Raw genomic sequence first — 15372 nt, forward strand, 5'->3', positions numbered from 1 at the left:
ATTTTTTAGCTACTATGCAGGTTTAATGTGCAAATGGTCTTCCACAAAATTAAGAAAAGAATTTCCAAGCTTCATGAATTGTTTTCTTAGTTTGTATAGATAAGCTTCAATTTATTTAAAAGCTGTAATGACAATTCATAGACAGGCAATTAAAAAATAAGTCATGTTTTGCAACATTAAAATCCTATATTGTTTAAGCTCTATTCTACATTATGCAATTGATGAAATACAATTTCAATTTCTTTTAAAGTTTATCGTTTTAAGTTGTTTATTGTTTTCGTGTAAAAACAACAAGGACAAAAGTTGAAAATGCAACTTATGGTTTTATAATAAATATTGATTGCAGACACAGCTAAGTTAATCAAATAATAACTTCAAAATAAATCGGACAGTAGAGAAAATAATGTTTAATTATTTTTTATTCCAAAGAATTTATTGAATAGATCTAATTTCTAATAGCTTAGAGAGCTTTTACAACACCCATATCACATTCTCTTATAACTCTATTAAAGTTCAACAATATACATAAGATCTATCATATTTTCAACAAAACAAATTTTAACACTTTGGGAATGGTTAAGTATGTGTTAACTATACATAATATTTAATTGAATTTTCTCAGCCCTGGTTCATACTGAATAGTAATTGACAGGGTGATTAATAGGCTTTTGTCAGTCTTCATTTGGACTAGAATTCTTAATAGCAGGAGCACATATAGTAGGTCCATAATAAATGAGTTCAGGTATTTGTCCTCCTTGCACTCCAGTACCATTAGTACTCTCAGAAGAACAGTGAAACTGGAATGTCACTGTGCCCATATACACCTCACTCAAGCCTTCTTGTCCAAAATAGCTTAATTCACTCCCATCTAGTATTGCTGATGCAGTGTAGAAATATTCAGGTTCAATTTGAATGGGGTTTTCAAAGTATACATGAAAAGTGTTGCTTGAACCATCAGAGAAGAACTTTGTATTATTCTCTGCTAGAACTCTTCCGAGGCGTTTTAATTCAATTTTAACATTATAATCAGCTGCACCATTTGAAGATCCATAAAGTCCGAATCCAACAACAAATATTCTTTTATCTACACAGAACTGTATAGAGTCACATCGTCCTCTGTACCTCCACTGATTACTCCTGTAGGCACATGATTGAAATCTGTGGCAAATCTGCAAAGAAATAAATATTAACTTCACAGCCATTAAATAATTGAAGTAAAGTGAATTTTGACATATATTTACCTGAGCTTTCAATCCAGCTCTGGATTTAATGGGATAAGATAGCATTGGTTTACTGCATGCAGTAAAATGCAAGAATATATCTATGGTTTCTTGCGGGGTTAGTATTCCAAGTTGAGCAGCACTGTTTGCAAATTCTTCTAAAGACATTGTGGGAAATCTGATCAAGTATATGGCATTTCCAAGCATCGCTCTTTTGTTAATTGGTGAAGGATCTATATCTCTACGCATACATTCAGCATGTGCCCATGCTAATGCTGACTCAAATAAGTTAATTTCTTTACAGTTCAGAGTTTCCCTTGCTAACACTGACTCCAATGTCGACATATCAATGTCCACAAACCCTTCTGACGTCAAAGCCATTTCAGCCTGGAATAAAATGGCTATATTACTTATGGTGTAGGAAAAAAACTGCAATACAATTTGTAATATTTATTTTATTTATTAAAAAAAATAAGTAACATAACATTGATATAACAATAGTTACAGTACATCACTTTAGTTAATTAATATCAAATTGTATTGCAGCTAATATAGCTTGATAATAAATTTACCTAAGACTAGAAATACATAAAAATGAGGATAGGAATGTTACATCACAGCAAAAATTAACACTGAAATCAAAACCTAAAAAGTTTAAAATTATTCTTGGCACAAATGTGGTTAAGAGATTCATTGAGTGTATTTTATGTTCAATTACAGTTATAGTTATAATATTTTAGATATATTCTCAATACTGTTGTAACTTTCTGGACTGGATAAGTTTTGGCTTGAAGATTCTGATAGTTCCATAAGCATACTACTGTAGGATGATGAAGGTTCTAGACAAATGGTTGCCAGGTTTTCACTTGATTCACATACCTGGGCATCTATGACCTCCCAGCATCTCTGCATTAGTTCAGGCTCCTCAAAAAGTCGAGACTGACTTAAAAGAAGGCATGCATTTTTTGCTGTGAGACTAGTTTCCAAATAATTGACACATGCCTTAGCCAGATGAGGTACAATATATTTTTTGGCTACATAGAGAGTTGATAATACAGTATCTGCCTCCAGTTGGATTTCATCACAGTAAATATACCTGAAAATTATAAAATGAAATTAAAAACGATCAAAACATAGTATATATTTTAACAAAAATGAAAACAAACTTAAAAAAATTAATAGGAGAACATTTTGAATGTAGTTGAATGTTAAGCATAACTCAAAAACTACTCAGATCTTAATAAAGTTTGAATGGGACGTTAAAAAAAAATGAATCATTTTGATGAGCAGTTCACCTAGAGTAAGCTGTGAGGTAATAAAGAAAATGGTAGAAAATTGTTGACATATTTCTTTTTTGAAGTAAGTTCAAAATAAACTGTTAAAAGACAAATCCTCTTACTTTAGTAAAGCAAGGAACGCAGATGGCTCTACATCTGGAACCTCAATTTCTTGTTTACATTCTGCCAAACCTCCATAAAACATAGCATAGAAGACTGAACTTGCAGTTGCTAACACATATTTGTGTGCTGGTATAATCTTTGTGTGTCCTGTAATGTTAATTAGCAAAAATTACTCGCTTTTACCTATCTCACTAATTTTATTTTATTGATAATAAATTCTATCGTAAATTGTATTACATAACTTCACTTCGATCTTATTTGTACTCACAAAAAAGCTTTTGAAATGTTAATTATGAAAAAAAAAAGATTAACCTGGGGCTCCGACAATAAAAGTAATATCAGACATTAGCTGGTTATTGAACATAGCAGCGTTTCTCTCTCGAACTGTAGGCTTTGTCGCTTGCCAGTTGGGATCCAGGGTGGCGGTACCAGGAGGTGCTGGCGAACTCGCTGGCGACGTGGTCGCACTTGATGACCCACAAGGTGAGGGAGGCCCGCTATAGCACTGAGACACCTGTGTACCAGTCTCTCGCTGTGATACAGTGTGTGGTGGAGACAGGGAAAGCCCGCCACCATTGTTAATATTTTCTGCTGTAACAGGATTTGCAAACCTTTAGTGGTGGGTTCCGATGTTAATGAACTGAATTAATTCAATGCTATTTAAAAATTATATTGTGGCGGATAATGATATAGAACTTTGTATTATAATTTTATTGTTACACATGATAGCATCTGGATAATGCGGAGCAAATAAAACTATTTTTGTTCAAAATCAATACTACCTATCTTACCATTCATCCAAGTATTGGTTTGCGCTACAGACATGCTATCCCTACTGTCTTGCAATCTTTTTTGAGGTTTCGAAACAATTCTAGAACACAAGTTCGACATTGTGAACGTGAGTCCCGTTTAATTTTATAATAATAAACAACAAATTCCAAACATTAGATACGCGATTTACTCAGACTTTGACATCAAGTCGTCGGCCATTTTGCTTTGTTTTTGGTTACTTGCTTACGGCTCATGATTACTGGGCTTTTTAGCTTAATTCAGTTGTAATAACCTTTTTTGCTAAATTATTTAGTTATAACTATAGAATTTACTCAGTATACAATTGACATTTAGTGAAAAACTGGGGACCTTCCATTTCCCTAAAGTAGTACCTCAAGTAGTTTCTCAAACACTAAATGTCTAAAAATACTCCATTTTTATTTTTATTATTCAGTGTAATAATGGTTTCAATTAGAAAAAATATTTTATCTTCACGTTCTAAATTGGCGGTTTTAATACAAGCAAGCAAGATAGTCCTCCTTACTTCTTCATAGTGTTTAAATGATGTTATAGGTGTAGTACTAAACCGGTCACTCAGATGGTAATGAGAGCCAACCAATATTACAGTACACGGGCAAAACATTAACAGGTAAATTACCCTGCACGTGGGGTCGCTGTCGCTGTCTTTGTCCCCGTTGCGCTGGTTCCTGACAATTATATTCAGCGAAACGCCCGTCTTCGTCGATTAAACTTTCAAAAAAATCCACGCCGCTGTTCATTGAGGATCGGACTTGTAAATGACACGCATACCAAAGAAAACTGAAAAGATAAATGAATAAATTAAAATGTAAATTCCGACATAGTAAGGGTTATCGCCTCGAGTATTGAGAAACAATAGCGAACTATTTGGGTGCTAAATTGTGTCAAAATTGTATAAATAAATTAAAAGAGTTCTGTCGTTGTGCGCGTATTACGCAAAGCTGGATAGATTTCGATCAAACATTTTAGTGCTACTTCTTAATAACAACGAGTTCTTATTTTAAAAAAAGACTACGATGTCAAAATTTTTATTAACGGGCATTAATATTATTTTGGAACTGTGCGCGCTTACGGTACTACTCGATAGATGGCGTTTGTTTTCCAAATTCCGCTATGGTTAAATTAGGTACATTCAAATACACACATACATAAATATATTTATTTTTACTGGCGTAGACCCGACTTCGCCAAAATTGATACTACTTTTTCTCCAAGGTGCATTTTTATCTAAGATTTTTGTATTCATGAATTTAAGTCTTGTTTACTGCGTAGTCTATTAGGGGTGTTTTTTTTTTCATTTAATTTTTATTTCTTTTTAACAGGGAGAAGTCTTCGGACTAGTAACCGCGTAAGGTCATAAAATATCCTTAAATATCCTTTTATCAATCGGTTTAATGTAATTTTCACCAAATTTAAGAAGAAGAATGAATGAATGAATGATGAATGATTTATTTCATTTCAGACAACATTAAGTCCATATGTGTACATAGTATCTTTGAAACGCACTCAAAATTAACAAAACCAATCAAATAAAAAAGATACATTTATTAAAAGTAATTATCAGTTCAATACATTTCAAATATGCCATTCAACTGATACTTACTTCGAACCAACCATTACTATTATTATTATTTTTTTATTTTTTATTGCCTAGATGTGTGGACGAGCTCACAGCCCACCCGGTGTTAAGTGGTTACTGGAACCCATAGACATCTACAACGTAAATGCGCCACACACCTTGAGATAGAAGTTTTAAGGTCTCAGTATGGTTACAACGGCTGCCCCACCCTTCAAACCGCAACGCATTACTGCTTCACGGCAGAAATAGGCGGGGCGGTGGTACCTACCGGTGCGGACTCACAAGAGGTCATACCACCAGTAATTACGCAAATTATAATTTTGCGGGTTTTGATTTTTATTATACGATGTTATTCCTTCACCGTGGAAGTCAATCGTGAACAATTGTTAAGTACGTATTTCATTTGAAAAATTGGTACTCGCCTGCGGGATTCGAACACCGTTGCATCGCTACGAATACACCGGACGTCTTATCCTTTAGGCCACGACGACTTATTATTTAGTCCGCAAGTGAACCATGGTACAATGGTTCAAGTACCGACAGTCATAATCATAGAAGAGGGATCGACGGTAGTACAATAATTGCATTGCTTGCGTAATAATCGTGTTTTTTTTTGTTTTTGCCCGCTTTGACAAAGAAGGACGCCTATGTTCGATTGTATTAATTTGCTGTTTTTTTTTTATGAATGAGGGATTAGTCGTGGCCCAGAGGCCTTTCCAGTTTCACACGGACAGGTGGGTGAGCAAGGGCTTAGCCAGAAGGGGTTGAATTTGCTAACAACTACCCGAGCGCCTAGGGAGACCTAACAACACCTTAAAAGTAGCTGCTTCACGAATGAATCTACTACCGGATCGAAATCGCAGAAGCTCAGCAGGCTGATGCATACTGTCGAAAACTGCCGAGTTTGACGAGGAAGGTTATCGGGGTCCCTAAGTCTGATCGTAGCGTTGGAGCTGAAGACGTCTAATGCAAGAGTTGGATCTGATGGATCCGTAAGGGCGTGTCTAGGGCGTCGATATATTGAACGATCAGTTCGTTCATTTGGTATTAAGTTGTTATACCTTTTCTTTTTCCTTCTTGTTAGCCGTCTTGACCAGTCTTGAAAAGTCACATTGTCAAATCTCCGTCTGAGTCTACGTCTTTTAGTCATTGTAGGTCGTATATCCTGTCAAAGAGGTTGCACGCCACGAAATTTAACTTTACCGATATCATGTCATTTATGTTTAATTAGAAAATTCTTATTTTTTTAAGGGTTTTATGTCAAAATGGTCCCATTCTTAAAATTCAAGTCGTCGTGGCCTAAAGGATAAGACGTCCGGTGCATTCGTATCGAGCGATGCACCGGTGTTCGAATCCCGCAGGCGGGTACCAATTTTTTTATGAAATACGTACTTAACAAATGTTCACGATTGACTTCCACGGTGAAGGAATAACATCGTGTAATAAAAATCAAACCCGCAAAATAATAATTTGCGTAATTACTGGTGGTAGGACCTCTTGTGAGTCCGCACGGGTAGGTACCACCGCCCCGCCTATTTCTGCCGTGAAGCAGTAATGCGTTTCGGTTTGAAGGGTGGGGCAGCCGTTGTGACAATACTGAGACCTTAGAACTATATCTCAAAGTGTGTGGCGCATTTACGTTGTAGATGTCTATGGGCTCCAGTAACCACTTAACACCAGGTGGGCTGTGAGCTCGTCCACACACCTAAGCAATAAAAAAATAAAAAAATTCATTGAACTCGGTTTAGAACTGTTGTATATTAAAAATGTAAAAATATAGGTATATTTAATATTAAAATCCTAAGATTCCTGTTCTTGTTCATGTTTAAGCGTTCGCGCTTCGTTTATCGGATTATTATAATTTTACGCCGCCGGTAACTACATTACCGATCCTGCGGACAGAATGGAAAGCAGTCGACGTCGCCCAAAACACGTCATCTCGGATCCTCCCGATCCACTAACGGTGCTTTTAGGTACTTCAAGCACCGGTCACCGTTCTCGTCGAACCCGTCGCTTGCGAAGAAGGGCTCGACGAGTAAATTAACTATCAGACACAGCCCACTGAGTTTCTCGCCGGATCTTCTCAGTGGGTCGCGTTTCCGATCCGGTGGTAGATTCTGCGAAGCACGGCTCTTGCTAGGGTTCGTGTTAGCAACGTCATCAGGTTTGAGCCCCGTGAGCTCACCTACAAACGTTAGGGTTACGCTGAAATAGCCCCTAAGGCTATCAGCTTAGGTAGGAAAATTATTAATAATAATAATAATAATTTTACGAATATTGTAGCGGTCTCAATTAAGTTTTCTTCTAGTTGTATGACGTTTATCAGCGTGGAATACCAGTACCGTGGCGCGCACTACATATGCATACTAATAAGTTTAAATAATGGATAATACTCCCAGTGTGTTCGTATCGAGTGACTATGTCGATAATTATTGTAATATCGTAATTAATCCCTAGAAATTATAATTTGCGTAATTACTATATAATTTAGACATAGGTCTCTTGTCGCAAGATACGTGGCGGTATGTACGTTGACATATCTTTAAGCTCCAGTAAACACTAAATATCGGGTAGGTCTTTAGTTCGTCTATATATATTCGCAAAAAAAACTGAATCACTAACCAATCCTGGAAACCCACGTTTAATTAATGTGAGCTAATAGTTAGTATGCAGAACGTAAAAACCTTGTTATGTAACTGTTTTAATACAAATAGAAAGTGCAGAATTAATGTATTGAATTCTTTAATATTCATATCTACTATGTGTATTAGAATAGATCGCGTATTTTTTGGATTTTTTTTATTGAATCTTAATAATACCATATATACTAAATAGCAACAACCCACCTAAATTGTACATAACATCAATGATTTATATATTTAGTTATTTTTTATTTATTTTTATATTATAGTTAGTTAGAAAAAAATATATTATTAATTTATCCCCGCTGTTACAAGGTTACGTTGTTGAATTTTGACGAATTGTCAGATGTTACCTATTAAAATTACCTCACGTTAATATATAATATTTTAACTCGCATAGTGGCATGACGTATTGTGAGACCGCGTTGGAATAAATATTGACTGGAATAATTATCGTTGGAATAATTATGTACTGCCTTTAGTATTTATGCACTTCATTTCGAATAATAGAAGCGGTGTTATAATAAAAATAATGCGCACACAACCTTACATTTTAAGTGGGGATACCAACATTCTTGCACCTGTGTTCCGTTAAACATTAAATACCAGTTGGTCTGTAAACGCGGCTCGGTATTCAAATGCGGAATTATTAATACGAAGCGGGAGCTCATTGTATTTGGTCTTATCTCTGGGCTTCGTCTTTCTGGGCAGATAAAGTATTTATAAATACAACACAAAACGTTTCGTCAAAATCGGTTCAGATGCTGTTTTCGGTACGCGTACATCATCGGTGATAATCCTAATCTCACAAATCCTTTGAACCTATACAAAGTCACTTTGGTTTTCGTTGTTTTGTACCTGTTCCATGGCGTGGTTTCGGAGGATTTATCTGAAATGATCCTCATCATCAATACCTTACGGCACCTCTAGTCACCGAGCCAGACCTCATCTGTGCTTCCTGGAACCACGGCGCGTACTCACAGTGGAATAGATCCTCACGCCCAAGCACTACAATTGTTCTACCACAAAAGACGTTCGAAAAGATTTTTCGGAACTCAATTTTGTCGAGCGACAATGAGCAAACATCAGCAAATGGGCCATACATTAACATGTCTTCAAAGGGAACAAAAACATATATATTGTATACATATATTATACTCGTAGCACCGGGCGGCATACGGAGTTCTACACTAATATAGAAAAAAAATGTACATTATTATAAAGAACAATATACTTTGGTGAGTAGTCGAAGATACAGAGAATTATAACGGTAATTATAACGGTCTTCTTTTAGCTCTGCAGATGTGCCGATATCACTACATAGTATAAAACAAAGTCGCTTTCTCTGTCCCTATATCCCTATGTATGCTTAAATCTTTAAAACTACGCAACGGACTTTGATGCAGTTTAGAGCGATTGAAGAGGAAGGTTTATATGTATAATAACATCCATTAAATAGTGGAGAAATCAATAATAAATTACAGTTTCCGAAGCGAAGCGACGGCGGGTCGCTAGTGATAAATAAAAAGCTTGAGCACGCGTGATAGCGGTACTCTTTTCACGTCATTACGGATCCTCTCGATCCATTAACGGTGTTTTTAGGTACCACAAGCACCGGTCACCGTTCTTGTCGAACCCGTCGCTTGCGACGAAGGGCTCGACGAGCGAATTAACCCACACAACCTACTGAGTTTCTCGCCGGATCCTCTCAGTGGGTCGCGTTTCCGATCCGGTGGTAAATTCTGCGAAGCACTGCTCTAGCTAGGGTCAGTGCTAGCAACACTGCGGTTAGAGCCCCGTGAGCTCACCTACATGTTAGGGCGAAGCTGAAATAGCCTCTTAATGCTATCAGCATAGGCAGGAAAAAATATATTATCTTCTTGATTAATATAAGAATGTAAAATGTGTGCTTTGTACGTACGTGGTTCATGCGTCCGTTCGTCGTTTATTTGATTGTGTTAAACCTTTGTACTGTTGTGGTTCGTACTTCGTGGTAGGTTCTGGCGTTGTACCCACAACGAAATCTAATTGGCGCGTAATTGGTTTCAATAAAACTGTATAAATATCATCGTGAATGATCAAATAAAAGACGTACGTTACCAAAGTAAAAAAAAATGTGATTTTCAAAAACACGTTTGTTTGATTCTAAAAATATATTTGCGCCTTCACAGACTTCTCAGATTCAGCCTTCTCACGAAATCATACTTTATTTTATTGGAGCTAGAGGTCACTTCTGACACCTTTTAGCTGCTAACCGCCATAGATACTTTTGAATGTATAAAAAGATAAGTTTATGTACAAAATACATGGTCGCGGGGAAGGTTATGTTTCGTACAATACTGTTTTAATTGAATCGTTTGAACAGAAAGATAGATTTATGTTTATGGGTGGCGCGCTTAGAAATTGTATTCCCGATCCTGCGGACAGAATGGAAAGCAGTCGACGTCGCCCCAAACACCTCATTTCGGATCCTCCCGATCCACTAACGGTGCTTTTAGGTACCTCAAGCACCGGTCATCGTTCTCGTCGAACCCGTCGCTCGCGACGAAGGGCTCGACGAGTAAATTAACCCTCAGACACAGCCCACAGAGTTTCTCGCCGAATCTCAGTGGGTCGCGTTTACGATCCGGTGGTAGATTCTGCGAAGCACGGCTTTTGCTAGGGTTCGTGTTAGCAACGTCGTCAGGTTTGAGCCCCGTGAGCTCACCTACTAGTAAAGGTTACGCTGATATAGTCTCTCAAGGCTATCAGATTAGGTAGGAAAAAAAAATTACAAAAAAAAATTAGAAATTGCACGAGTAGTGTTATCTACTTTACCTATTACCATCCAAAAGTGGTTCTTAAAACCATTAAGCCCGGACCACGTCTTACTGTGAGCAAGGTCACGAGAATAACAAGGCGATCGAATCGTGTTTTAGTATCCTTACATTTAAGGAAGTAGGTACCTACTGATCGTCATTTGTTTATTCAGTATGCTAGCACTGTATATGACGATTATGTTTAACTACTATAACCCGGCCCGTTCTTCTGGACAATATATGATTTGACTTTGATTCGATCATCATTAAACTTAACAGGATCATCCGCTGAAGATTGTTTGAAAATTTAATCGATATCGTTCCCAACGTTTTGGAGTCTATAGTGAACATACATTTAATATAAATGAACATAATATTTTATTAAATCCGCGCTGTGGATATTAATTATTTTATTTCCACAAATTGAATTGATGCGGTCAACGGCACAGCACTATAAGGAAACGATGTTGGATTAATCCTTTCGAAGCGTATAATAGCGATATTACTTTACTGTCATCTGCTCAAGGCCTCCGGTTCACCAGCAATACGTAAAAGATTAGATATAGAGAAACAAAACTAACCGGTAAATAAAGAACACTACATCAGCCTTCGTGAAGAGCCAGTGAAGTAAAATCTTTCCTAGTACCACAGGCAATTTACTAGGAACACAATCAGGCCTTCCCTTCATTTGATTCTTCGGGTCGTACGCCCTTCGAGATACATTTCATTTGTCTAATTAAAGATAACACAAATCACAGGTCACTTCACTATGTTTTGTTTTTGTTGTTTTTGTTATTCAAAACGGCCGCGACTGTTCCGTCGAACGATTGCGTCCGTTCTCGCTATCGGCGCTGCACGTTCTCCGGCCGGCTCTTGCGCAAGGTTACCCGTAAGCCATAAGGGACACCTGTGTGCTCAGTGCGAGTTTTTTAACGTTCTCGATAGCGTAAAAGTTAACTCATCTTTGTACGGATTTTTTTTTATATTGCTTACATGTGTGGACGAGCCACAGTCACAGCCCACCTGGTGTTAAATGGTTACGGGAGCCCAAAGACATCTGCGAAATGCGCCACCCACCTTGAGATATAAGGCCTAAGGTCTCAGTAAAGTTACAACGGCTGCCTCACCCTTCAAACCGAAACGCATTACTGCTTCACGGCAGAAATAGATGGGGCTGTGGTACCTACCCGTGCGGACTCACAAGAGGTCCTACCACCAGTAATAACGCAAATTATAATTTTGCGGGTTTGATTTTTATTACACGATGTTGTTCCTTTACCGTGAAAGTTAATCGTGAACATTTGTTAAGTACGTATTTCATTAGAAAAATTGGGTACGTATTTCATTAGAAAAATTGGGAATGGGATCGTTTGCCTACGTTTGCGGCTAAGGGCGCTGTTCCAACTGCATACAAAGTTGGATTAACTTTTACGTTATCGAGGCCGTTAAAAAACTCGCACTAAGCACACTGCCTCTCGCGCGAGACGGAGCGGGGAGTAAACGATGTCATTGTTTATACACAGAACGAGAGCAATCAGGGCGACATGATTAGGTACATGAAATGACAATTTTTAAGAACCAGTTTCGATGCAACGCAATGGCGCATGACAGGTTCCGTTGCGTGTCTATTATCTAATCGTGCGGTTACGTATCTGTAATAACAAACACAAATTGTTATCATTTCGTTTATTATTTGAACGATAATGTCGTTGCCCTTGTAGAGAGACGAACAAAAATAACATTCCTAAGTTTTTAAGTAATTACTGGTGGTAGGACCTCTTGTGAGTCCGAACGGGTAGGTACCACCGCCTTGCCTATTTCTGCCGCGAAGCAGTAATGCGTTTCGGTTTGAAGGGTGGGGGCAGCCGTTGTAACTATACTGAGACCTTAGAACTTATATCTCAAGGTGGGTGGCGCATTTACGTTGTAGATGTCTATGGGCTCCAGTAACCACTTAACATCAGGTGGGCTGTGAGCTCGTCCACCCATCTAAGCAATAAAAAAATAAAAATAACAAAACAATTACTGTAGAATATAATACGTATTTACGTTAACGTGTATTACAAATATCTCCATCACATGTTTCATTTCAAAATGAAGTTTAAAATACGGACACTGATATTTATTTTGGGACTAGCTGACCCGGCAGACTTCGTAGTGCCTCAGTCGATAAATAAAAGACCTAAGCTTTTGTATAAAATAAACTTAAAACAAACAAAAGGAATCCGTCCGACGGGGGACACATCAAAGGAAAACCAAAATTGTCACTTTTATTTAATTCCGGGCATTTTATATTTATGTATCTACCTTTTAAACCTTCTTTGGACTTTCACAAATAATTTAAGACCAAAATTAGCGAAATCGGTCCAGCCGCTCTCGAGTTTTAGCGAGACTAACAAACAGCAATTCATTTTTATATAAATATAGATAGATTAAGGTATAACGATATTTAAACAATATTACGTTTGATTTCGTATTTTCAAAATATTTGTTGTACAAAAATGCTTGAGTGGTCACAATGAGATCTAGTTCAATCAATAAATTGAAATTAAATTTATATTTTCCCTACCTAGTCGCTAGTAGTCTAAGGGTGAGTCTATTTCAGCTACGTAGATACAATTTGTGAACAAAATCGACGACCTCTTTATGATTACTAGTGGTCCCGTAGTAGTCGAAAATCGACTATAATTAATTGAAATTATAAGTTTGAACATTATTATGGGTCTTTTGTCAAAGACTATTTATTACACTTCTATAATCACAGATTTCGCCAATTTCGAGGAATAATATTAAACATAAAGAATATTCCTAACCTATTCTAAACTTGATTACAGATTTTAAGCAATGACAAAAATTTTACAATAAACAAAGAGTATATGTGTGTCTGTCAAATGCATGGTAGTGTGTTTAATGTTTTCTTTATTGAATTAAAGTATTTTTATGCATACTTAAAAAAAAAATTAGCGCTCTGCACTTCTCTATATTCTCTATAAGTGTGGGAATTTCATACTCCTCCGCGCAATTTTTGTAAAAAGGGGTGTAAAAAGTTTTTGCTTCACGTATTAATATATTATATAGATATGCTGTATCTACCGTTTCTGGAAGTAAACCACCCTGACTGTGTTCGTGGTTGCCTATATGTTCTGATGAAAATGGAAAGGCTTCAGGGCCACCAAAAATTCTTCCTTTCTAAAAAAAAAAGGAAACCAAATTAATTTTGAACAGTACATCAGATATTTTCTGCTCATAGTCGGAAGTCAGCCATTCAGAGGGAATGACTTAAAAATTAATTAAATGTTCGTTCAGTAGTTCAGTTCTTTGCTAATTAATGGTGATAATAATCATGCTTGCTTTGTCAACATTGATGAATGTCTAAACAGTTCGTAGCAATAAACTTTAGAGATTCTTTTAATTACTTGAAAAGAAATTAGGTGAAAAATAATTGAATAGCTATAGCTGAGTTATTTGTGTACTAAAATCTATATTACATGGCGTCGACACATGATATTGTAGATATATTTGGTTAACAGCTTTACATCGGTCCTGTCTGACGTGGTTGTTTGAGAACGAAATTAGCGGGTGGTGACATTAGTTATTAAAAAAGAGGTGTCAGATTAAGTTAGGCAGTGGCTCGGGATTGCCGTTACGTGACATATCATGACCATAATTGATCCGTGATATTAATAATAAAACTAAGGCGTGTAAGATCCTCAGTGGTTCTTTGAATTCAGTTGGAACACCGACGGCAAACGATCCCATTTCCAATTTTTCTAATAAAATACGGACCCAATTTTTCTAATGAAATACGTTTGAATTAACTTTTACGCTATCGAGAACGTTAAAAAACTCGCACTAAGCACATTGAACTAACTCCGTCATTCGCGTGTAGATGCTATGTACAATGACTTTTCCGAAAGGATTCGTTTAAAAGCTATATACTATAAAGTTATATAATATATACTGAGTTAGTCAGTTTTTATTTGGTCACGATTTTTTTTTGGTCATACGTTAAATATTTTGAAAGCGGAGAGTTTTACAGAAGCGCGTAACGTTAATTCGTGTCGCGTACCTCATTTACCTGTACTGGAAGTAAGTCGAGGTCACACGCTATCACCGACTCGGCCTGTAACATATAATCGACACCTTATATTCACAAGGAGCCGGCGCGGCGGCGTGTGGGTGGCTCACGCAGCAATTGGTATTCGCAACTGAGTTTCGTCGTCAGTGTCGTCACCGACAATTCCATATCGTGCGTTGGATTAGGTCACCTTTGTTTTATTATATGGTTCATTTAGCATCGTAGGATTTCGAGAATCGTGATCTCGTGCCGCCTGTGGGCAATGCTATTGACATTGGCTAGGGTGTCATACGGTATTAAGTGCGGTAGACGAAAGGTTATAAAAATTGTTCAAAGTGTTTAAATTATTTATTACGACAGTTTTATTGACGATAAAATGATTGTTTATCTTATACATACAGTAGTGGAGCAGTCAGATGTTGTCCTACCCTAAAAAAACATAAAAAACCTAGAACCCTATTGCTATTGCAGAGACCCCTACCGGGTCTAATTGTATATTTAGATTATCTAGGTACCCACTGAAACATACATAAACAGTTTAATCAAAGTCTGTCCAGTCGAATGCACATACAATAATTCAAAATAAGTACATATATGTAACTAGTTCATAAATACTGTTACATAATATCGTTTCTTTTTTTCAACTTTTTAATTATTTTGAATTTGGAACACGTAAGCATATAAGGTACATATTAAGAACATCGTTCGATTTTGCACCATTTCACATATTTGTTTAATATTACATTACTTCATTTAAAAAAAATGTATTTTCATTTGTAACAGAAATTATGGCTGGACTAGGTATATAAAGAGAGAACGTCAGAGAAGAAAGACGATGTTTTGTT

General features: G+C 36.8%; 2 protein-coding genes across 14 annotated transcripts in view; one reads left to right on the forward strand and one right to left on the reverse strand.

Annotated features, from left to right (window-relative positions):
- Brf (TFIIB-related factor) overlaps positions 1-15372 on the forward strand; it is a 56246-nt gene that overhangs the window by 5165 nt on the left and 35709 nt on the right.
- On the reverse strand, positions 407-11369 carry LOC692861 (BTB/POZ domain containing protein). Of its 12 annotated transcripts, none has more exons than XM_012688837.4 (7): positions 11031-11369; positions 4050-4210; positions 2933-3208; positions 2620-2767; positions 2100-2316; positions 1242-1607; positions 407-1169 (listed from the first exon to the last, which is right to left on the reverse strand). In XM_012688837.4, exons 1-7 carry the CDS (start codon positions 11135-11137, stop codon positions 672-674), a joined length of 1773 nt encoding a protein of 590 aa, XP_012544291.1. In that variant the 5' UTR covers positions 11138-11369; the 3' UTR covers positions 407-671.

This window comes from Bombyx mori, chromosome 25 (assembly GCF_030269925.1).
Source record: "Bombyx mori chromosome 25, ASM3026992v2".
Lineage (NCBI taxonomy): Eukaryota > Metazoa > Arthropoda > Insecta > Lepidoptera > Bombycidae > Bombyx > Bombyx mori.